This window comes from Diadema setosum, chromosome 7, assembly GCF_964275005.1.
Source record: "Diadema setosum chromosome 7, eeDiaSeto1, whole genome shotgun sequence".
Taxonomy (NCBI): domain Eukaryota; kingdom Metazoa; phylum Echinodermata; class Echinoidea; order Diadematoida; family Diadematidae; genus Diadema; species Diadema setosum.
This window is the reverse complement of record NC_092691.1, coordinates 8,691,742-8,716,826: the sequence shown is the minus strand read 5'-3', so window position 1 is coordinate 8,716,826 and position 25,085 is coordinate 8,691,742. Positions and strand designations below refer to the sequence as shown.

The 25,085-nt window shown below is 37.3% G+C and overlaps 1 protein-coding gene across 1 annotated transcript; it reads right to left on the bottom strand.

The window, feature by feature from the left end:
- Nucleotides 1–14,682: 14,682 nt before the first annotated feature.
- On the bottom strand, nucleotides 14,683–24,883 carry LOC140230683 (uncharacterized). The gene is made up of 6 exons (XM_072310822.1): nucleotides 24,862–24,883; nucleotides 21,221–21,436; nucleotides 18,063–18,125; nucleotides 16,781–16,895; nucleotides 15,949–16,108; nucleotides 14,683–15,492 (listed from the first exon to the last, which is right to left on the bottom strand). The coding sequence occupies exons 1-6, from the start codon at nucleotides 24,881–24,883 to the stop codon at nucleotides 14,683–14,685; spliced, it is 1,386 nt and encodes a 461-aa protein (XP_072166923.1).
- Between the last annotated feature and the right edge of the window lie 202 nt (nucleotides 24,884–25,085).

The following is a 25,085-nucleotide window of genomic DNA, read 5'->3' as shown; positions in this document are numbered from 1 at the left end:
CGGATCCAGAGGGGGGGGGCGCAACCGGCGCACGCCCCCCCCCTTTATTTCTAGTCAAAAACAAAAGAAATAAAAAGAAAAAAATGAAATGAAACCCGGAAGTGCCACCAGAAAATTAGTCACGCCCCCCCCCCCCTTTACAGAATTCCTGGATCCGCCCCTGTATTTGTGACCCTCCACCACAAAACCAACAAAAAGTCGCCAGAAATAGATTTTCAGTAAAGGGCAGATTCTGAAAGAGCAGACTTTAAGCTTCAAATGATGTTTAACTCAATTCAAATGGACTCCCCTAACCTACCTAAATACTTGAAAGAAAGCAAACACTCTGGAAAAGCGTGAACTGAGAAAAGAGGCTCTGAAGTACACGGTCTATTCAAGCGCATAATCTTTACCAAGCTGTGCTATATAGCTGTGCCATGAAAGGGACAAAACACAGGAAGTAAACCACAGAAGCAACATCAATGAAGGGATTATCAGATTATAAAGCCGAAATTGAGCATGTTCTATTAGCACATTCTGCCCATGATTAATCCTAACTTTCAAAGTAGTAGCGTAATCCTTCCAAAAGTTATTACACTTGAAAGTGAAGAGTGTGCAAAGGATTTCAAGACATGAAAAGCGGCCTCTAATACAAACCTGATTATTCTACTCTTCCCGCAAAAACGGTTGTAGAAAAACTGCTAAAAACACATGTTCCCATTCATGTTATGATACCAAACTGAAGAATAATGTAGAAGAACGACAGCTCTTCCAGAAAACGTGAAAAACTCAAGATTGACTTGGTTGAACCATTTCACTTTTGTTGAGTCATCATTTAAAATCAAGGGGTGCGACTTTTTGTTTGTTTTGTGGTGAACGATCACATTTGTATTGCCAAATACCAGGTTTGCAGTCAGTTGGATGTAATGGCAATTATCATGTACAAGGATTGTATGAATATTCATTATAGGACAGAATCCGTGCTTATCTCCGTGAATTTAAAAACCATCTTGCGTTTTGGTTCCAATGACCTTTTTCTGCTCATGCGCAAAGTAGAACTACGAACTGGCTTATACACATAATGTTGTCAAAGAGGAGGAGAAAAGCCTCAAACGTACTGAGTTGTCTCTTTATCACGGGAATCCGGAGTTTGTAGAGAAAAGGGATGTATTTAAAGACAATAGTGTACAGCCTAGCTACTTCACGAATTGCCACACATTTTTGGCTTTGCTGCTCGTGAAGTTCCGAAAAACACGGTTTCCCATATACTAAATCTTCTCACCTTCTTGAAATGACAGTACAGACATACATTTTGTTGAAATCGTTGTGCTCAATTTGGGAGTCACCTCTTATAGGACATTGCAGCCGTTGAGTCTCGTTCCATGCTGCTGTAGTGGATAGTGTCTGAGGCGATAACCCCGCTGCTCCTGGGAAGCCGAGCTCTACACAGACCACTTTAGCAGCTACGACGTTAAATCCATCATAGCACACATATCTGTCTGGTTCCAGGACCACCAAGCCTTCATGGGGAGAGGGTCCTTCTACCAGTTTGACGGATGGCGCTTCTTGGAAATAAATGGACAGATTGTTTTTTACTCGACTGTTTGATTCAAGATAAAGAATACATTAATTACACTGAACTAGTGATTTCTTAGAGCCTGTAACATCATAGAGCGATGAAATAGAAAAAGAAGGTCCTCTGGAAATATGTCTGCATGTCTTTACGATGGGCTAATGTAACACCTCCACACAAGCGAAAATAATTTGACTACAATATGTTTTGTTTTTGGTTTTTACAATGAAAATAGAAGAAATGACGTCTTGCTAGACACGTTAAGGTTTCATGCACGGAAGGAAGTACCGACTCAATTTTTTTTTTTTTTTTTTTGGCTGTTGTAGTTTTAGAATTGTTCTGGACTAATATAAATATAACAAAATGAAATAAAACAATATAAAAATAAAAATATACAAATTTGGCCCCTAAAATATCTTTGCTTCTTTGTCTTAACTTCTATGGTATTGCGCATATCTCTCAAGTAGTTTTAGACGTGAGTATACTTCATGCTTATTAATCAAATAAATTTAGATAACGCAATGAAAGCATACGATGTATATCTAAGTGCATGCTTATGTTCTATCAAATATAAGAAGAAAAGGGGTTTTGAAATATTATGATAATTTATAAGGAAGCACTAATGTGAAGAATTAAAACCTAAAAACCAAAGTAGAAGAAACAAATTTTACAGCATTAATTATTGTTGGAATAGGCCTACTGTTGGAATACAACTCCAAATATTGATACTATAAATAAAATGCGACAAACGTCAGACAGAAAGAGATGATTAAAAACTGCTGGACTCGTTGATATGGCATACACACTTACTCTATGCTATGTTGCCCAGATTAACGCAACGATGTAACAAAATTGAACATCAGTTTTTCAGTTTGTAGATGATCTTTTCCCTAGTCTGTACTGAGGGGCACAGTAAGTGAACTATATTTCCCATGTTGATGAATAAATATACCGCAAGTCCGCAAAAAAAAAAAAAATGAATTCTATTTTCCATTCATTTTACTACATTTCATTACATTTCACATATTGCGCCCCTAGATAATTAATGATATGCTTTCTTAACACCAACAATATGTTTACATTGATTGGTATTGGTATTTCATAACTCTTTGTTAGCATAATGCCCTACATTGCAAGAAAAGGGTTCGTTGGAGCACAATTAAATGGTTCTCAGCAGTGTCACAATACCGACTGTAATTCTTTGTTAACGCTATGCCCTATATACCTTCAACTGCTCTTGCTAAAACCATTGCTAATATAGGCCCCTATATGGAGAAACGTTTACTCATCTGTTTTAGTGGGTCAAATCCATCGCCATTGTCCATTTTTTTTAATACTATAATAATGATGGTAGTGTTTTAAATCCGTATTTATTCAATGAAACAATTTTCTCAATGAAACATCACTAGTACTTACTATCGAAACACCTCACGGTCATCGTAAAGTTCACTGGGAAGTTATATATAATTAATCCAAAACTTCCATCGATGGGCCAGTGATAAAAATGTGGAAGGCCGATCGTGATTCTGAATCAGAATCAGAGACGTTCTGTTCATTTTTTTGTCTCGAATGTAAACTCCAATTAACTCGTTGTTTGCAAACTCAAGTTCACAGAGAATTCGCCGTTCACGAGGTGCCTGTATAATCCAGGTATTATTGGCGACACAATTTTCATCACATGATATCTCGCGCTCCAGTGGTTCGCCCGAACAATTCACTGTCAAATCTGCGGGATATAAAATGTAGAAAAGATGTCCATAGAAATCCAGTGGAATACTTGGCAAAATTTCCACTACAGGAAGACCAAAGTTTTTTGTTTTTATTTTTCAGACATCGAATGAAATAATGTTCGAATGGGTGATATTATTAGAATATCGTCTATAAGTGGCTTTTAAGATTTTCAATCTGTAAAATCTGTCTTTTTTCACTGTTAGTAAGAATAATATTTGATATAATTTCATTAATACAGCTAAATTTCAGTCTAAATAATGGCAGTACATATTGTAGAAATCATAATTACAGTTTCAGTAAGCCAACTCATGCATGTACACGAAATACATTAAACATGTTAAATAGTAATGGCAGGAATACAGGAAAAGATACCTACATGGCATGATAGGTTCCAAAGCTGAGGAAGTCGGAATCGGATTAGAAAAGATGAAAACAGCAAACGACAATGCCAGGTATGCCATTTTCCAGCAATACCAAATACCAACAATTGCTCATAAGCAGTGACAATTGTCGACAGATTCCTGGTCGAGGAAAGACGTATAGACACTAAATTTTGCCGTTAGTATAAAGTCTACGCAATGTGGCCGAAACGATTTTGGCACGAGAGAAAGAAGACTTGCATGCGCGTGATGACACTGCGCAACTTACACAGCCACTCCCAACGTGCGCAAACGTGTAGAAAACCAAAAATTCAGGCTGCTGATTTTATTGGACTGTGATGTCTCACAAAATAATATCTAAGATCTTCGAGGAAGTAAATTGATAGCGTATACACATACCACTCCACAGTGCCAATCATTTGCTTCTTTTACATATCAAACAGAGGAATTCATTGCCATAATAATCCCTGACATTAAAAACTTTCCAGGCTTTTAGACATACGAAAGCGATACAGCGCGATGTACAACACCACTCAAGAGTGCCATTGATCAACCTATTCATTTCCTGCATTTGTGGGAAGAAAATGTAAATGCCATTCTGTATGTCATAGTTTTGGTTCTTACACTCACCATCGAATTAACACCGGTAGCAGAATAAACGCCAGTATCTGTTATGGCGAGAATTTGGTGGGTAAATCATGATGAAAGTCTGCTGATAACTGCTATGGGTTTTATGAAGCCATATATCTTGTAGAGGATGTGAGAAGGGAATTAATTCCAACATAATTTTGAAGCTTAATTTCATGGTGATGAATTAACCACAAACAAGAATTATTTACTGTACATTACATTAGTCGTGGATTACTACATGTGCAACAGATCTGAGATAGATACATAATAGTATTACAAATGCCCACTGTTGTATACATGTACCATGAGATCATCTATTTAGGGGTACTTTCAATATAACACTCAAATTGATATTCCGTTTGATGTTCGTCTAAAATTTCAATTTACAAGCAGCAATTCAAAAATCATAAGCAAACCTCATCTTAACGACTTCACCAGCTTACCAAGAGCAAACTAATCTGTTTATAGCAGTGAACATCCTACCGATTACACTATACATTTTATTGTGGTGGTGTTATGATAACATGACCCAAGCTATTAGTAAACAAAAATCAAGCAAACTCTTTTAGAATTGAGGTCATATGAACCCAAATTTAGCTGACTCGAAAGATTTATCACCATCTGACCATACATTTGTGTACCAAATGAAATCTTCGGAATCGAATTTGCAGAGCTGAATATAGGATAAGTGTTATTGTAAATCCCATAACCCAAACATTACTAGTTTACACTTTTAGGGTATATACAACTTCGATACCCTCCCCTCGTTTGTTCATTCTTTTGTCCATTTGTTTTGTTTGTTATTTTAGTCGTGATTATGGTTTTTGTTATTGTTCTTGTTGCTGTTTTGCAAGTGAAGGCGTCTTGAGACCATTGTGTGACCACTTGTAGTCTATATTGGAAGCCAAAAAAGTTTTTTGTGGGTGAAGTATTCCTTCATGAATAAAGCGGTATCGAAAAAAAAAAAAACGCAAAGAAAGAAGAAAGAAAGTAAACGGGGTATTCACGTATTTATCTTGTGCCTGCATGTAAGATTTTTAAACGAAGTTTAAGTGGCATGGCTGTGGTGGTCGCTGATGGCACTATGGCCGACAAGGTGTGAATAGCCATATCTGTCTGAACTGAACTTTGCCGATACCCAAACAGCAATGGTACACACGTACGCACCACAGATAAACCTATACATTGTCATTTTATTTGTGTTTGATAGATCTTGTTTTGTAGTACAATACCGCAGAGTATAATTATTTCTTTTCAGTGACCACTAAGTATTACTCAATAAAAAAGATACAAAATTCATGCACAATATTCATCTTTATTGAACAGCAACATGAATGGAACCGAAGCACCTTAAACACATATTGGTACACTCACTTATAAATTCGACGCCAATGGAAATGTTCAATTTTGAGTGGGCCAAAGAAAAATTTGATTCTCGCTTGAGTCGAAGCACTTTCTCCAGTCCCAAGGACCTCGACTCCTCTTGTATTTATAGCATGAGTCTGTTATGCGTCTGTTATGCGTAACTTTTTCAAAGTGATAAAACAAAATGAATAGCCCTTTTCCGACAGGACCGTGCACTGCAGTACCGTCTTTACATTAGTTTCCATATTATTATTTTCACCTGTTCCCAAAGTATTATTGGTTTGGGTTTTTTCGGTCTTATTTTCAATTCCAGTGAATGCACAAACTAATACAATGTATACAGTTGGGACACTCGGACAGTGTCAGATACTCGTCTGATATACGAATTGTGCATGAAGCGATTTTTCGTGAAATTATATATATATATATCGTTAAAGTGTTCATCTGTGCGTCTGGTAGTGATTTATAGGCCGCAAATGACAGCAAACAAATGCTCCACAATTACTAACTTTTTTCATGAGTTTTCAACACTCCTTGAAGAGCTGGCTACTTGCCCTGGTCACGTTATGGTGTGTGGGGATTTTAACATTCATGTTGATGACGTCACAAGTCGCAGCACTATACTTCTTGATGATCTTGCTACGTCATTCAACCTCAACCAACTTGTTAGATCTCCAACCCATGATGCAGGCCATACATTGGATCTGATCCTGATACGTTCTTTGGATGATTTTGTTGTGGATGACAGTGTCACCGTCTCTAATCCCTTGCCTTCAGATCATGCTTTGGTTGAATGTAAGCTGAACATATCCAGGCCTCCGGCAGGGAAGATTGTCATAAAGACGCGTAAGCTCCGTGACATAGATTTGGAGGCATTTCGCTGCGACATTGCAAAATCTGCACTGTTTCTTGCTCCATCCTCTGATCTAGCCGAATTAGTAAAACAGTATGAGGATGTCCTTAGTGATCTGCTGAACAAGCATTCACCTGAGATAATACAAACAATCACAGCTCGTCCACATGCTCCTTGGTATGATGATTCTCTCCGTGCAGCAAAGAAGGAACTTCGGCGCTGGGAACGGCTTAGAAATTCTCAGAATCTTGAAGTATACAAACAAGTTTTTCGAGATCAGCGAGCTAGATACAAGGCTTTGTTGAACAAGAGAAGACGTGAATATCACAAGAAATCCTTCGAGGATTGCAACACTCGGCAAATGTTTCAAAAGTTCAGCAAACTTTCCTCGTCATCGTCCGACAATGTTCTTCCATCCAAGTATGGTGGTGATTTACTTCACTTGGCTAACCAGTTTGTGCAATTCTTCTCTGAGAAAATTCAAAACATAAGGAATGAATTGGCAAAAGTGTCAAACAACCAGTCATCACTTTCATTTCCTTGTATATCACCACGTCCAAATAGCATCCATGCGACAGCCTATGGACCAACCTTTGCAGAATTTCAACCCGTCACCGAGACAGCGGTAAGGAAACTGGTGTTGGCTTCACCATCTTCGTCTTGCAACCAGGATCCAATACCCACATGGCTGTTGAAGAAATGTGTTAATGAGCTGACTCCAGTACTCACACGCATTATCAACCTTTCTCTGATGAGCGGCTGTTTTCCAGATTCCTTCAAGCATGCACAAGTTGATCCTCTTATTAAGAAACCAGGTTTAGATTCAGAAGTATTGGGAAATTACAGACCAATAGCAAAGCTTAAATTTGTTGCAAAGTTGGTAGAGCGAGCATGTGCTAATCAGATACATGCATATCTGGAATCAAATGAAATGTATGGAAGAGCACAATCAGCATACAGGAGAAATCACAGTGTTGAGACAGCTATGATACGTGTTTTTAATGACCTACTTCTTGCCGCAGACAGGGGCCAGGAGACACTGTTAGTGATGCTAGACTACTCGTCTGCATTTGACACTATTGACCATAACATCATGCTCCGCCGTCTGTCATCGACTTATGGAATTGTTGGTACTGCATTTGATTGGTTTCAGTCTTATTTTAGCAACCGAACACAGAGTGTCTCAATCAATGGTATTGCATCTGCCCCTTATGTTCTCAAACAAGGGGTTCCTCAGGGTTCTGTCTTAGGACCACTGTGTTTCATAATGTACACAGCTCCCCTAGAGGATGTAATTGACAAGTGTGGCATAAGTAAAATTACATATGCTGATGATACTCAGATTTATCTTTCATTGCCAAAAAGCACTAATTCTGATGTAGCAGTTGGTCAGATTGAATCATGCTTAGGTAAAATTCAAGATTGGTCTTTGCAAAATGGTTTGAAATTGAATCTTGAGAAAACTGAAGTTGTGCATGTAAGATCTCGTAACAAGTCCTCAACAATTTTGTCCGTCAATGTTTGCGATACTCCTGTGCTGCCGATTTCTAAGGCACGTGACCTTGGTGTCATTATCCAAGATGATCTTAGTATGAAAACTCACATCAATAACATATGCAAATCTGCAGCCATAGGTCTACACAGGATTGAAAAATTGAGACACTTTCTCGATAAAGTAACTACAGAAAAACTGGTTCATGCGTTTATTTTTAGTCATTTGGATAATAATAATGGTTTGCTCATTGGAGTTCCAGACTCTCACCTGAAAGGACTCCAACGGATACAAAATTCAGCCGCAAGGCTTGTGACACGCAAGCGGAAATTTGATCATATAACTCCCATACTTCGTAGTCTTCATTGGTTGCCCATAAGAGCTCGTATCAGGTTTAAGATTTTGACCCTTGCATTCAAATGTTTTCATGGAAATGCCCCTGCATATCTCAGTGAACTCATCAAGCCATATCATCCTGGTCGTAATCTGCGCTCAAAATCAAAAAATCTCCTCTCTGAAATAAGTGTCAAATCTAAGACATATGTGATAGGTCTTTTGGAAAAATGGCACCCTCATTATGGAATAATCTCCCTCTCAGTGTTAGATGCATTACAGATTATGATAAATTCAAATCTGTGTTAAAAACTCACCTTTTTGACAATTGTTGATTACATGTTTGAATTAGAGAAATATGTGATAGATTTTGTTTCATTATTTTGTACACGCATAGAGACTATTTGTATGGTATTATGCGTTTCTAAGAACTGACTATTATTATTATTATTATTATATATATATATATATATATATATAAATATATATATATATATATAATGTTTGTATTACATATATATATACATATATATATATATATATATATATATGTATATAATGTTTGTATCACATATATATATACATATATATATATATATGTAAATATACGTAGGGAACTATTTATATATATATATGATGTTTGTAATATCTATCTATATATATATATATATATATATATATATATATATATATACAACAATAATAATGTCACAGCAGAGGAATGCATTGGATGATTGGCTTGATTTTAATTCTAAATCCTAATTTTCGGGGGCCTCCCCCTCGTCAGGGATGAAAGTACTAGTGTAATAGTGTAATTAGGTGTGTTTTTGAGTCCCCTTTTTATTTCTTGAAACCCTGTTTACACTCTTCACTTTCAACTCTAATATTAACTCTTGAAAAATGATGCTACTGCTCTGAAAGTTGACATTACAGGCATGTAAAGAATGGGTAGTCATGGGTTGAATGTCTTAATAGAACATGTTTATCCGATGATTCATTGATTGATGATACTATGGAGTTTTACATCCTTCTCTTTGTCTCATCCATTGCACTAAGCATGGATTGCTATTTAAAGATTAAACGCTTGACTAGATCGTATAAACTTAAGAAAATCCATCTGTATTGGGTTAAGCGTCATTTTAAAGCTTAGTGTTTCCTCATAATATGATAATGACCTTACCTAAAAATCCATGTCTGGCGACTTTTTGTTGTTTTTGGGATGCATGTTCATGTATAAAGTGTATCATAATCATACAACTATATGAACACTTTTCTGCTTTGTGAAAGTGAGGTTTGCCTTTGATATAGGAAAATTAACATAATCGTTACTCACAGAAATTGAATAAATTATGTATATCAAGTAAATGCATACAATTTGTCTTTCTAGCAGCTTGTGGGATATTAAACACAGTGTGTGTATGTAAATTGTGTACACACTAAAACACAAACACACACACACACACACACACACCTTTTCTTGTACCTCAAGAGAGGAAAAAAGAGTCTTCTCTTAATAGCCGTATCAACTTCGAAAACTGATATCATGATAAAGATCATTTTAGTGAAAAATCAGTCAGTTATCCACGATCCATGCATTAAATATTATTCAACAATATAAGTATAGTGCTCTTTCAGGCTATATTTCAAATGCAAATTCAAAATTTATATACTGCTGTTATCTGATATGCGCCACTTATCTACCAAAGTATATTACGCTCCCTTTTAATCACACTATCAGCATAAGAAATAGATTTGTAGCTGATTTTAATGCAATCATACAACTATTTGCCTTGACACCAATAACCATTCCGTGCAAAGCATTAGAAAGGCTTTGAAAAAAAATGTTGAAAACAAATTTCAACTCGTTACCTTTACCTGGAGAACCCAAGACATATAATCGACATAATATATTCATTCTGCACCAATCTCTGTCTAATGTTATCCCACAATATATTATCTTCCTTCTAAAAATACCCAAATTTAAAAAAGCTCTCCAGGTTTATCTAGTAACACTGATATAGAATATTTCATGGTTTGGACAATGATGAGCATTTCAAGAAGAAGTTCGGGTTTCAGATTACTAATCAATATGCATCATAATCATTATGTCCACGATCAATTTGGTTGGTCAGTTATGAGGTATGGACATTTTCACCTCATCCAATTTAAAACTCGATTCAGCGAGTTTCCTTTGTCTTTCGAATAAAGCTTTCAGCCTTAGTCTGCTCATCATGACAATAACATTTTGTAATAAAATCAAGTTTATCGATTAGTCTTTGTTGAGACATACTCCTCATAAGTATCATCTCTGCAAACAAAGTATTGTCGAGCTTTGCATGATTACATCAGCTTATAGCCTGGTAAATACCTTCTCCAAGAAAGGTATTAATCAGTTGTATAATTTCACTTTTCGTCGGCCGCTGTGTTGTAATCTTATTTTAGGGTAATTTTGCTCTTTCATATCTCTACATCATGGGCGTAAATGCCGGGGGGATGGGGGATATATCCCCCCCCCCCCCCTGAAATGGAGGAGGAGGGATGGCCTGTACAATCATTCCCCCCCCCCCTGAAATTTGAGAAAAAAATGGAGGAAGCAGAAATGTGATTGTATCATTTTGGCATATTGCATGACGTTCGTACGCCCGCCTTCAGACAGGTAATAGAGCTGAACAGTGTTCTATCTTGTAGGATAATGTATACATAATTTTCTCAAGCGCTCGCTCACTTCGCTCGCTCGCGAAGAAAGTAATATCGACATAAGGTATGGTCCAGACGTTGATAACGTCAAATAGCATAGGTTTACATGTAAACATGCTATGAAGCGAGCAGGTCGGTACCATCTGCAAATTATGTACGAAAACAAACAAACAAACAATAACAAAAACTATACCGCCGTAATTGAACCCCCCTCCATTTCCTGAATCATTCCTGAAACGATGATTACTCTGATACATCTATGGGCATACCCAGGGATGATCAGGGGCGTCGAATCTATCTCGGGGGGAGGGGGGTGGGCAAAGGGGCATTTGCCCCGCCCCTACGGAAATGTTGGGGGCAGACAAATCATTTGTCCCCCAAGCAATTCCCGAGATGAGGACAAATCTCGAACTTTCTTTATGGAAAATTGGACAACTACCGCCAGAATTATGCACCGGATCGCTGAATTGCAATCATAAATATGCAACAGCTCCGCTGCTGGGTGCCTTTCGATAGACTTTGTACACTTTTGAGATTGACGTTTTATTTCCTTATATTTATCAATGAGTGTGCAGCAGATCTTTCACTTACAAAAGCTCTCTCATATGCAAAGGCGTCCATGGAGCGGGAGGGGGATGGTTCCCCCATAAAAGTATTGGGGACAAACAGATCATTTTGCTCCTCCTCGTAACTCCCGAGATGTGGAAATGTTCTTACTTTTTTGATAGAAAACTGTCTAAGTATTTCACCCAATGATGGCTGAATTTCAATTCTGAAAATACAAAATCTCCCTCGCGTAAGAGGGGGATAGGCCTAACCCCTCCCATACCCTCCCCGTTCAGTCATTTCTACTTAATACACTTTAGATTGACAGATTTCAAAATGTTTCATCTAAAGTGTGCACCAGGTCTGTTACTTCAGTTTAAAGAAATGCAAATGTTCCTTGGATTGGAGGAGATATCTAGATACTTTCAATTAACGGAGGGTCCCCCCCCCTTAAAAAATAGTATGCACCTCTGGGATTGAAATTTCCCCAGATTACATCATAAATGTGTTTACGAGATATTTGTCGCTGCCAGTAATTGCCAGCAGTTGCGCCCGGTGCGCCCCCATCCCTTAATTTCCAAAGCGAAAAAAGTACAGCTACAAACGGCAATTTTTGGACTGTAAAATGTCAAAATTTTCAAGCTCGCTCGCTCCGCTCGCTCGCATTTAATCGTTATGTCATTCTCCTGATGTTGCTGCCAGTAACTGCCTGCAGTTGCGCCCGGTGCGTCCCCACTCCCCTTAATTTCCTAAGCGAAAAAAGTACAGCTACAAACAGCCGTTTTGGGACTGTAAAATGTCAAAATTTTCAAGCTCGCTCGCTCAGATCGCTCGCATTTAATCGTCATGCCATTCTCCTGATCTTGCTGCCAGTAATTGCCAGTAGCTGCGCCCGGTGCGCCCCCACCCCCTTAATTTCCTAAGCGAAAAAATATAGCTACAAACGGCCGTTTTTGGACTGTATAATGTCAAAATTTTCAAGCTCGCTTGCTTCGCTCGCTCGCATTTAATCGTCATGCCATTCTCCTGATGTTGCTGCCGGGTGATTGCCAGCAGTTGCACCCGTTGCCCCCCCCCCCCCCCCTTTATTTTCAAAGCGAAAAAATATAGCTACAAACGTCAGTTTTTGGACTGTAAAATGTCAAATTTTTCAAACTCGCTCGCTTTGCTCACTCGCATTTAATCGTTATGTCATTCTCCTGATGTTGCTGCCAGTAATTGCCTGCAGTTGCGCCCGGTGCGCCCCCTACCACCCTTAATTTCCTGAGCAAAAACATTTAGCTACAAACAGCCGTTTTGGGGACTGTACAATGACAAAATTTTCAACCTCGCTTGCATTTAATCGTCATGTCATTCTCCTGATGTTGCTGGCGGGTAATTGCCAGCAGTTGCGCCCCGTGCGCCCCCTTAATTTCCTAAGCGAAAAAATATAGTTATACAAACGGCCGTTTTTGGACTGTACAATGTCAAAATTCATGATCGCGTTCATGATCTTCAGTGTGAGAATTAATACAAGAAGTTTCTCTAAATGATACCATTTTATAGGCAAAATTGTTCAATGATAATCTACATAAAATGTAAACTTTAAAATGTAAACTTAAACATGATGGACTGTTTCAAGTCGATAAAACACGCAAAAATGCATCAAATTGCACCATTTACAACATCAAAATGCAAAAAGTTCTCACTGTGGCAGGGGAAACCCCCCTCCCATACCCTCCCCCCCCCCCTCGCTCGCATCGCTCCCTCGCATCTAACCCTCCCCCTAAGATCAAATCCTGGCTACGCCGGTGATAGACCCCACTGTTAAGTAAGCCTTCACAGTGATGTCGCACAGGCGGAGCAAGAGCTGAAATACCACGATGTAGTCATTCAATTATCTATGAATACAGACTGTACTTCTTTTTCTTACTTGTTTTTTGATAGGAAAAAAATCCCAAATTTCACCAAAAGTGTGCACCAGATCGATGAATTTCAGGTCTGAAAATGCCAAATTTTCCTCGTGTGGGAGGGGGATACCCCCCTCCCACACCCTCCCCCCGCTATAGGTCGCTCCGCTCCCTCGCACAGATATTCAAACTCCCAAGTCCCTCCCCTACCGCCCATCATTAAAAAGGAACGATGCCCCTGGGATGATTGCTGACTGACTTAAATCAAGAAAATCGAACAATACAATTAATAGCTACAGGAAAATATCTACTATGTTCTTGCATACAAAAGACATGGATATCCTTATTAGCATTTTATTGAATTTATTTGGGCATTATTCAGGGCTGCGCTACGTTTTTGAAAGGAGGGGGGGTGTCAAAATCGCCTTTTCGTCAAGAAGAAAGAACACCAAAAGACAAGAGAAACAACAACAAAAAAAGTCTTCATACATTTAAGGTCTGATTTTCCGCCGAAAGTCGGCTGACAAGCAAAAAGCAAGCAAACAAACAAACAAACAAAAAACAAGAACAAAAAGTCTTCTTATTTTTGCTACCACTTCCCTCCCACTTTGCATGGAAAAGAGTAGGACATTTAATGATCCCTGTAAAGTGTGTGTGTGTGGGGGGGGTGGCAAGCTTCTCCCCCCCCCCCCTCTCCCCCCCCCCCCCACATATTTATGAGCCACCATCTCCACACTTGTGCGTCAGATTCTTTGCAAAATTTCACCTGTTATTTATCGGTGGTGGTCTTTCAGGTATCTGCTTCCATTGAATCTTTTTCGCTGCACTTCATATCATTTTTTTCACCCAAGCTATTATGATAGGTTAGATAAGAATCTTACTTTTGCGACGAGTTACCGTGTTTTAAACTTCGTTTGCTTGAACAAAGCACAAATTATGGCACAGAAGTGTTTTTGCATCCACTCCCTATATGCTTCCGATACATCTATAATAATATAATAATCACAGACTTGAAAATTACATGAACAGCATAAGATTCAACAACAATATGCAACACTGACACGACTGAAGAATAGAGTTGTTTTTTTGTTTGTTTGTTTTTTTTCTCGAAGGCATGAGTACATCTACAGTAAACAGTAAAGAACTTTCCGGCGTTTTCTATACATAGTCACGTCGTATTCCAAACTAAATCTTGAAAATGTATTGCAGATTCTCTAGAATTCTGTGTTATCAGGAATGCTCTCGTAGATTATCGATTTGGTTATACCATGAGAGCTCTGTGCTCTATGAAGATCTACTTCAGAAGACGTCTTATTTTTGTACAAAAAATCTGAGGGAGATCTTTTGTCCTTGACAAAATACTGATCACCAACGCTTTCACCAGCATACGTTTCAAGAATGAGGTACCCATTTTCATCTACCCCATGCTCTTCTTTTCCTTTGCTTAAGTAAATTGAAGTAGAGTATGAAGGATCGTTCAGGTTTAAAGGAGGAGGGACATGTTCATAAATTCTACCGATAGTCGGGTACTCAGGACCTTGTTGCTGTTCTCTGATGGGTACGGATCGGTCGAGGATTGAAGGGATATCTTCATAAACGGGTGATTGGAAGTTCCCAGATCTCGTAGAGTCGTCTACAGGCTTGGAAGGAAGGGATAACGGTCCGCAAGGTGAAGGACCAATGGATAGCGAATCGTCGAGGACAAATGTCCCTGTTGCATCACGAAGAGCTTGAGGTTTGATTGTAGGTACTGTGCGTGGACTTACACCAGGCATGAGGTACCCGCTTTCATCAGTTTCTTTTTCCTTTGCTGCGAAAGTATCCGTATGTGGATGTAATGTGATATCTTTTCTAATGTTCTTCATGACAGTTCCTGACATGTCCATGTATTGCTCCGTCCTCGTATTACCTCTAATGTTTTGATACGGGGCAAGGTATTCACTGTCTTGGTCTATGACGTCATGGAGATGCCGGGAATTCGTTCCTGTTGAAATTTTGATTACTTCCGCTTCAAAATTGTGATTCTGTCAAGAAATGTTGAGAATTTTGAAATATAAATATACGCACACATAATATATACGTATATAATATATATATATATATATGTATATATATATATATGTATGTATATACATGCATACACAGTATATACAGCTGTATTTACGTGTATATATATATATTATATAGCTTCTGCTTATACACAGAAAGATTAGATTTTATTTCGAAAACAATCTTACAAAATGTTCCTGATGTTATTACCACTTATTTAGAATGGCAAAAATATTGGGTAATTTCTAAATCTCTGAAGGTATTTTTGGTTGTGCTGTCTTGTTCACCTTCGTAAAATGAGATAGACTTTATATTCAAGAATCAATTTTGTTCCGCTGTATGAATGAGTAGGAGGATACTTCTGAACGTCAGGGCTGAGAGTAGTGACAAGCGATCTGGAGGATAAATAAGCTATAAAATTGTTTAACTACCTCGGCAGAGTTCTGGTTGATGTGATATATGCTTTCCTCCTGAGAGGCAGCATCCCCAGTTCTATTGAGCTTATGTTCCGTCGTAGAATGATGCACTGTACACGAATCTGGAGTGGTGCTGGCATTCGAGTTATTGGAATCTGATGAGCCCTTACGTTTTCTATTAAGGTGACAATGGGGAGAAAATACGCAGAAGGAAATACTTTACTCAGTTTTGGTAAATCATCGTTTTGTAAAAGAAAATTTTGACGAAGACGAGAATGATTACAGCACAAAATTAACGCCTTTGGTAAAAGTCTCTGTAAAAACAAAGTGATTATATAAATTATGTTAACGTATGCCTCCTTCTCCAAAGCATTGGTTGAAGGATAGGAAGGCCCCAAAATTGGGCAATAAAACAGTTTTTCTCTTGACAATCAATGTGTAAATGCCAAAACTATATATATGTTTATATATATATATATATATATATATATATATATATATATATACATACGTCATATGATTACATTCATATCTTTTCACCTTTTACCTTTTAAAAGGTGTATGTATAAACTCACTTAAAGTGGAAGTATACATATTATATTCATCTATTATTATCTGTGTGTGTGTTTGTGTGTGTCTGTGTGTGTATGTATCTGTGTCTTATATTATTGATCATAATTATGTGAAAACTATCATTAACCTTTTTTGTTTAGCTACTTTATGTCCATTGCAACATAGCGCATCTCCCTAGCATGACTCACATACCCATATTTATACATGTAGTTCACACATACAAATTCTCACAAAAACACATAGGAGAATGAATAATGCACATAGGCCTACTCACTTTTTCCTGCGATGGTTGCACCAAACCCCGCATCGAATGACAACCAGTATGAAAACAAAACAAAGGATAGTTCCCATTGTCAATGTAGTAGTTTGTGTTTCAAGGCCTCCAGAACCTGAAATAAGATAATTAATCATATTGATTCTCTGTCACCTTAATAATGTTCTTGCAGTAGGATTATACTATAAAATGGTAGCTTATTTTTCAAATGTTTTGTTACATTTTTATTACCACAAAATCAATAATGGAATAAATCTGACCATCGCTGGACCCGTATACTGGTATAAGGTGAACACGGGAAGGGGTTTATCTATCGGCCGACAACAGCTTGATTGTACAGAAAAAACATGTTGTTTGTCCTCGCAAATGTCTGATCAATTTTCAAGCATCTATATCGTGATATAAGATCTAGAGACACTTAGCGTTCAAACGTTATACAGTATATGCCACTTTATATGCCAGAAACAAACAAACAAACACAGAACATCACACTATTGACATAGGCAAATAACACTCACAAGACCTATGTACACTAGACAATAAGGCCCACAACCTCAACATGCTCAATACTAGACAAAAATGGCCCAAGAGACCGACATTATATAAGACCCGTGATGTAATTTCAGTCTCATGGGCCTTTCTTGCCTAATTACGGTCTAGTGGGTCTTATTTGTCTAGTGTGGAGATGGGAATAAAATAGCTCGTGGACCTGTTTAACTTGATGTCGAGCTCGTGGGCTTTGTTCTCTTGAGTCTAGCTCGTGGGCTGTATGGCTCTTGGTTTGAATGACTCGTGGATTGTATGAGTCGTAGGCAGCGTGAATCGTGGGTGTCGAGCTCGTGACGTGCACTTTATGCAAGAGCCCATTCGACAGATTCTATCAGATACACACACACACACACATACACTCAAAAACTATACTACAACCTTTACTTAAATACTAAAAAGAAAATCGTGCGAATAGTATCAGTGTCAACCTAAAAGAGTTTTGTTGTTTCTCCTTTATGGAATCTAATTACTATTCCTAAATAAACATGATCTTTAGCATTGGCAGTCACGACTCCATTATTTATATTCGCTTGCCGAAAGTGAAACGAAGAGCACTTTCTTCTTTTTTTATGAAAAGACAAAATCAAATGCAATTGGGATATATGCAGACTAAAGTCTATGTTACCGTCAGCAAATATATGCTTTCACATAACCATTGACGGCACGCAAAGAAATAGAAGAGAGGAAATAAAATCTATTAAAACTGCTGATTTCATCAGGATAAGAGTCTTACCTGAAGGAGATGTGGCGAAAGTCTGAGGCAATATCGTCAATTCCTGAGTGGCCTGAATGTCACCTATAAACAGACAGAACACAGCAGGTGAAAGTGAAGACTTTGTCCAGGATATCTCTGTTAAGCAAGAGTCCATTGTTATAGCCTTCTCAGTTCCACACCATGGTTACATCTAACAAACAGTGACAATGAATATGTTATGTTTTTATGACAATCTCTTGATATCTGTCGTGAAAGTATAGAGCCTGTCTAAGGTGTTGATGGAAACGACTGAGTTTTTATTTTGTTTATAGGTTGATGACTAGAGGTAGACAATACGTTTCTTGATTGTTTATAATTTTATGTTCAATATAACAGGACAAAAGGAATGACATATTATATAGTATTGACAATAATGAAAGAAGAAAAAAAACGTACACAGCAACGAGCTACTTGGGATTTACTTGAAATTTTTGTTTTCTCTGCTTTTCGCAGTCGCTGTATATTCATATGTACATCTCGCCACCCACTGATTATCTGAAATGAAAAGCAGAAATGTATAACGAGGAAACTAATGCAAAATAATAATATAGCCCTGCTAGTTCCCCAAGAAGGTATCAAAATATAAAACAGGGTAGTCCCCCGGAATGTATCAAATCTTATTGAAGAATTCGTGGGGATTTGAAAGTCCATGTTTGGTCTATCTGCTTTGAAGGGAATATAAGATTAGAATCAAACTTATATTAGGCAATGTCATGACATAAAATATCACTGCTACTGCTGACTTAAGCTTTCCATTTTTGCGTGTTTTTGCACACTTCAATACGCCTTTTCGGTACAACCAAAGTAGGCGAACCTCAAATTAACACATTACAAACACGTTCTTACCTTGTTATCACCGTCATGAAAGTAGAAGTTTTACTTTCCTTGGATATACGAATGCACAAAAAAAAATGATAACAATTAGCATTTTTACCTTATCGACCCAATACGCGTATTTCTATAGGCCTGGTACAAAATCGATGTTGCGATTCCTTAGTTAAGGATTTAGCCATATATTCCATGTAGGACAAACCATGGAGCCTTGGCAGACTTACCGTTTGTTGTATTCATCAATGCTCGGCAAGATGGGACGGATGAGTTCCAGGTCGGGTAATAGGTTGACCATCCGGGTTGACTTGAACACTGCAGTGTCGCGCTTCCTTCGATCACGAATCCTTCTCCACAAGTGAGAATTATTGTGGACCCAAAGCCCGTCATAGTAGAGTTCCAGTAACCATTAGACACATGGCCGGGATGATCGCAAAACCCTGACGAAACTATCAATGATGGCAATAAAAAAGACACAGAACTGAATAGCTATTACAAATAAGATAAAGACATTGAAGCATTTTCTCCATGTCTGTTCATAGGGCCATCATGAAATCTATAGGTTAAATGCTCGGGCGATTAACTATATACCGTCAGATTTATCAGAATTACGTATACATACACACGTACAAACATAAACATAAATGTGCAACATCGACGTAGGCCTACATGTCTTTCATGAAATATGAAAACCATTACTCATCAAAGGCACGAACAATAAAAACTGACCATTTCTACAAGGCATCATTATTCCTGCATGTTATATTAAACATTACGAATACTTTTTTTTTTCTAGTAAAATGATGAGTTCATTACGTAAATAACATTAGTACAATAGAAGTAGAGCAGACTCTAAAAATACATGTGACTGCAATGTTTTTCTGGAAGTAAATTTGACTCTGGTTAGTCTTTGTTCATTTTCTGAGTCACATGCAATACCAGCTCTCGGAAAAGTGCTGAAAGTCACACGACGCAACCTAAAGAAAAGCAATAACGACATACTTTTCTGTTTGTCAATACATATTATTCCGTATAATCATGCATATACATTGATTCCGTCTGTTCCTCACACGAGCATGTATCCATGTATGTGTGTATTTATGACTGTTTAGAAAAAGTTCTTCCATGGCTTTCACAAATGTGCCTCATGTTTGAAAGGACGGAAGAAAAACAGAAGCAAGTCGGACAGAGCAAAAATGCTTTCATAAAATCTTGGAAAACACACTAATTCCATTTTCTGCTGACAAACCATATATTTATAGCAAACACGAAAGAAAATAGAAAAAGAGATTGACACTGTGAAATACTTTTTCAAGTCCAAAGAGATAGAGTTATGGAACAAATTTTGTGAATGTCCTAATAGCAAAATCACATGAATAAGAATCTTTAATGTTTAATAATTTACTTATAACCGTATATCCTAAAATATATAACATTTCAAGACAAAATTGGTTTTAACTGGATCAAAACTGTGAATAGGGCATTTAAACATTAACGGTCGAATCTCATTTTTACAGACTTCGTGAAAACTGCAAAATGTAAAATTCACGTTTTTTAAATGCCAATGACATGTAGCTATACTAGACATAAAACTATCGATTGCTTGATCGAAGATCTAGGTTTTATTATAGTCATTGTCATTTTTTGCAGTCATACTAATTTTGAAGCTGTTTAGTTCTAGTTTTGTCATTCCTGTCTATATGATTTTTAAGGTAACGTAATGTCAAGGCACAATGGCATAGCGTATACATAATCATATGAATTATTATATATAGATGCCTGCAAACATAAACAAACTTAAAACGTAAATATTCCAACTGTTTTTCAACTTTCTATATCTATTCTCACCTCGGCATTTCAGTCTGACAGTCCTGTTTTCGGGACAATCGATTCTCGCCGTGGAACATCCCGTTAAACGTATGTATGAATGACCTGTTAAATATTGTGAAAATGAATTAAGAACTCTGTATATGTCTCATCATTTCACTCTTTGAGAATAACATTTATGAAAGGCAGCTATCTTCATTTGATGAAGAGGATGACGAAATCCTCAAACGTACTGAGTTGTTTCTTTATCACGGGAATTCAGAGTTAGTAAAGAAAATGAATATATTTACAGACAATAGTGTACAGCCTACTTCCCGAATTGTCACATACACAATTTCGGTTTTTCTTCTCGTGGATATGTATTCCGAAAAACACGGTTTCCCATATACTAAATTTTCTTCGCTTCTTGAAATGACAGGGTAAGCATATATATATATATATATTTTTTTTTTTTTAATCGATATGCTCAAGTTTGGAATCACCTTCAGGACACTGCAGCCTTAGAGATCTGTTCCATGCTGCTGTGCTGGGTAATGTCTGAGGTGTGTGCCCCTCTGCCGCTGGAAAGCCGAGCTCTTCACAGACCAGTTTAGCAGCTTTGGCATTAAATCCATCATAGCACACATATCTGTCTGGTTCCAGGACCACCAAGCCTTCGTGGAGAGAGGGTCCCTCTACCAGTTTTACAGCTGGTACTTCTTCAAAATAAATGGACAGATTGTTTTTTTTACTGGACTGTTTGATTCTAGATTAACAATACATGCATTACACTGAAGTAGTGATTCCTTAGACAGTTAGAGCATAAAATCAAAGAGCGATGATATAAAAAAAAGAAGGTCCTCTCGAAATATGTCTGCATACCTTTAAGAGTAGTTAATATAACACTTCCAAACAGGCGAAGATGATTTGACTACAATATGTTTTGTTTTTGTTTTTTTTTACAATAGAGTAGTAGAAATGACGTCATGCTGGACACCTAATGGACTAACTCATGAACGGCAGGTAGTGCCAATTCAATTTTGGTTGTTGTAGTTTTCGTTCAGGACTAATATAAAATAAGATGAAAGAAAGCGACATGAAAACACATATTTAGCCGGAAAATGGTATTAGCTTTTTTGTTTTCGATTGTATAATGCTGCGCATATCTCTCTTGTTTAGTTGTTTTACACGTGAGTATAAACATGCTTATCAAGCAAATAGAAAAAGCAATGAAAACATGACAATGTATATCTAAGTCACAAGTGAAGGCCTATGTGCTATGGTATATAAAGAAGAAAATGATTTTTTTTTTAAACACGCTGGTAATTTATGGGAAAGCACTAATGTAAAGACTTAAAACAGAATTAAAAAAACGCATCTTACAGCGATAATCGTTGGAATTCAACAACTCATCATGTTGATACTAAATAAAAAGCGGCAAACGTCTGACAAAAACAAAAATGATGCAACTTGCACGACTCTCATGGCATACACACTCACAATATTCTATTTATGTTCAGATTAACCCAACTACATAACAAAATTGAATATCACTTCTTCAGTTTTGTAGATAATCTGTTCCCAAGTCGGACTAAGTGGCACCGCAAATTGACTATTTCTTATTTTGTCGAATAAATTTGCAAATCCGGAAAAAAAAAATGAATTCCATTTCCCAATCATTTCATTGGGTTTCATTACATTTCACTTATTGCTCCCTCAATACGTGACATACATTGTACTTTCTTAAAACCAACAATATCTTTACATTAATTGATATTGGTATTTTGTCATTCTTTGTTGGCGCTATGTCTATGGCGCCCTACACTCTAAAGAAGAAAAGGTTCATTTAAGCACCATTAAACGATTCTCAGCACTGTCACACTAGCGACTCCTTTTTTTAGAGTTCGTGGGAATACCAACAATATCTTTACACTGATTGATATCGGTATTTTGCTATTCTTTGCTAGCGCTATGCCCTATATATACGTTCAACTACTCTCACTGAAACCATTGGTAATGTAGGCCCCCATATACGGAGAAACATTTACTCATCTCTTTTCTGTGGGTCAAATTCATCGCCATAGTTCTACATTTTCAATTATAATGACGATGGTACTGTTTAAAATCCGTATTTGTTTAATAAAACATACAGACTTCACTAGTACTTACCATCAAAACACCTCACGGTCATCGTAAACTTTACTGGGAAGTTATATATAATTAATCCAAAGCTTCAATCGATGGGCCAGTGATAAAAATTGGGAAGGCCGAACGTGATTCTCAATCAAAATCAGAGACGTTTTGTTCGCTTTTTGGTCTTGAATGTAAACTCCAATTAACTCATTGTTAGCAAAATCAAGTTCACACAGGATTCGTCGTCCACGAAGTGCCTGTATAATCCAGGTATCGTTGGCGACACAATTTTCATCACATGATATCTCGCGTTCCAGTTGTTCTCCAGAACAATTCAGTGTCAAATCTGCGGGATATAAAATGCAGAAAAGAGGTCCTTAGAAATCCGGCGGAATACTTAAAATTTCCATGACAGGAAGACGATTTTCAGACATCGAATGAAATAATGTTCGAAGGGTGATATTGATTGGAGTATCGTCTCTAAGTTGCTATTAAGATTTTCAGTGTGTAAAATCTGTCTTTTCTCACTGCTAGTAAGAAGAATATTTGAAGAGTTCGTTCGCAAAAAACGATAAGTCTCTGTCATAAAGTACAAAATAATACCTTTTAAATGATATATTGGTCACTACATATGAAGGTACATTTTTGAAGATATGGTCAAAAGAAGCAAAAATTTACTTATTGTTCTTTTTATTTTTCTTGACCTTAGAAATAATCGCAAATATCTCCACTTGGCAAATATGGACTTATCGGTTTTTGCGAACAAACTCTTCATTTGATATCATTTCATTAATACAGCTAAATATCAGTCGAAATAATGGCAGTACATATTGTTGTAGAAATCAAAATTAGTTTCAGTAGGCAAACCTATGTACATAAAATACGTTAAACATGTTAAATAGTAATGGCAGGAATATATGAAAAGATACCTACATGGGATGATAGGTTCCAAAGTTGATGAAGTCAGAATCGGATTAGAAAAGATGAAAACAACAAACGATAATGCCAGGTATGCCATTTTACCCTGATCGGTCATACAAATACCAATAATTTTCTCATATAAGCCGTGGAAATTGTCGACAGATTCCTAGCTTGAGAAAAGACATATAGCCACTAAACTTTGCCTTCAGTAAAGTCTACGTAATGTGGGCGAAACAATTTTAGCATGAGGGAAAGGAGACCTGCATGCGCGTGATGACACTGCGCAACTATACCACTCCCCACGTGCGCAAATGTGTAGAAAACCAAAAATTCAGGCTGCTGATTTTATTGCACTGCGATGTCTCACAAATATCTAAGACCATCGAGGAAGTAAAATTACAGCGTATACACATACCACTCCACAGTGCCAATCATTTGCTCCTTTTACAATATATCAAGCGAAAGACTTCATTGCCATAATATTGTCTAATAATGAAACTTTCCCAGGCTTTTAGATATGCGAAAGCGATACAATGCGATGAACAACACCACTGAAGAGTGCCTATTCTTATGCTGAATTTGTGTGAAAGAAAATGTAAAGGCCCTTCTGTTTGTCATAGTTCTGATCAAAGTGTAATTTCATGTTCATGATGACTTTCTACTCTGTGACCTTTTTTAGATGAGGACGTTGTACTTCACTTCGTGGTCCTTACACTCTCCATTGAATTAACACTGGTAGAAAATAAACTCAGTCCACTATTAACTATCTATTATGGTGTGAGAGTGTGGAGGTGAATCCTGATCAACTGCTGATAGTCAGCATGGGATTTATGAAGCCATCGAATCTTGTACATGATGTCTAAGGAGGCAATAAAGTCCAACACTTTTTAAAGTGTAATTTCAGGGTAAGAAATTAACAATTAGGTCTATGCAATAATTAATATCATTTCCCGTATCAGACTATTTGCATAAGTCGTAAAGGACTACATGTGAAACACCTAAGTATTAGTAGTTCGCTGCTCCCTGTTTTATTTCCACATAATCAATGATAATCTGTTTTAGCAGTATTGATGGAAATATTGATACTTACCTTGTGGTAGCTGTCCAAGCATGTGTCGTTTGGAATATTTTGGTCGGAGGGCAAACAATCCTGACGTTATCTACTGCACCAACGTACCCTAAAGAGTTCTACGTACAGTATGTGGATCTTTGCTGAAAGCGATGGCAAACACTTTTGGCTTATAAACATTGGCCAATGGTGCGGTAACCTATATGTTTATCGTTATGTATATCTGATAAGTTAAACAAGTTACC

What these genes read in the sequence shown, in the direction of transcription:
- LOC140230683 (XM_072310822.1), bottom strand. Translation starts at nt 24,883, where the DNA reads ATGCTTGGACAGCTACCACAAG. An exon ending in AAGGCTGCAGTGTCCTGAAG is followed by an intron (nt 18,126 to 21,220) that starts GTGATTCCAAAC and finishes GTCTGTTTATAG; the next exon opens with GTGACATTCAGGCCACTCAG. An exon ending in TTTCGCCACATCTCCTTCAG is followed by an intron (nt 16,896 to 18,062) that starts GTAAGACTCTTA and finishes ATCTTATTTCAG; the next exon opens with GTTCTGGAGGCCTTGAAACA.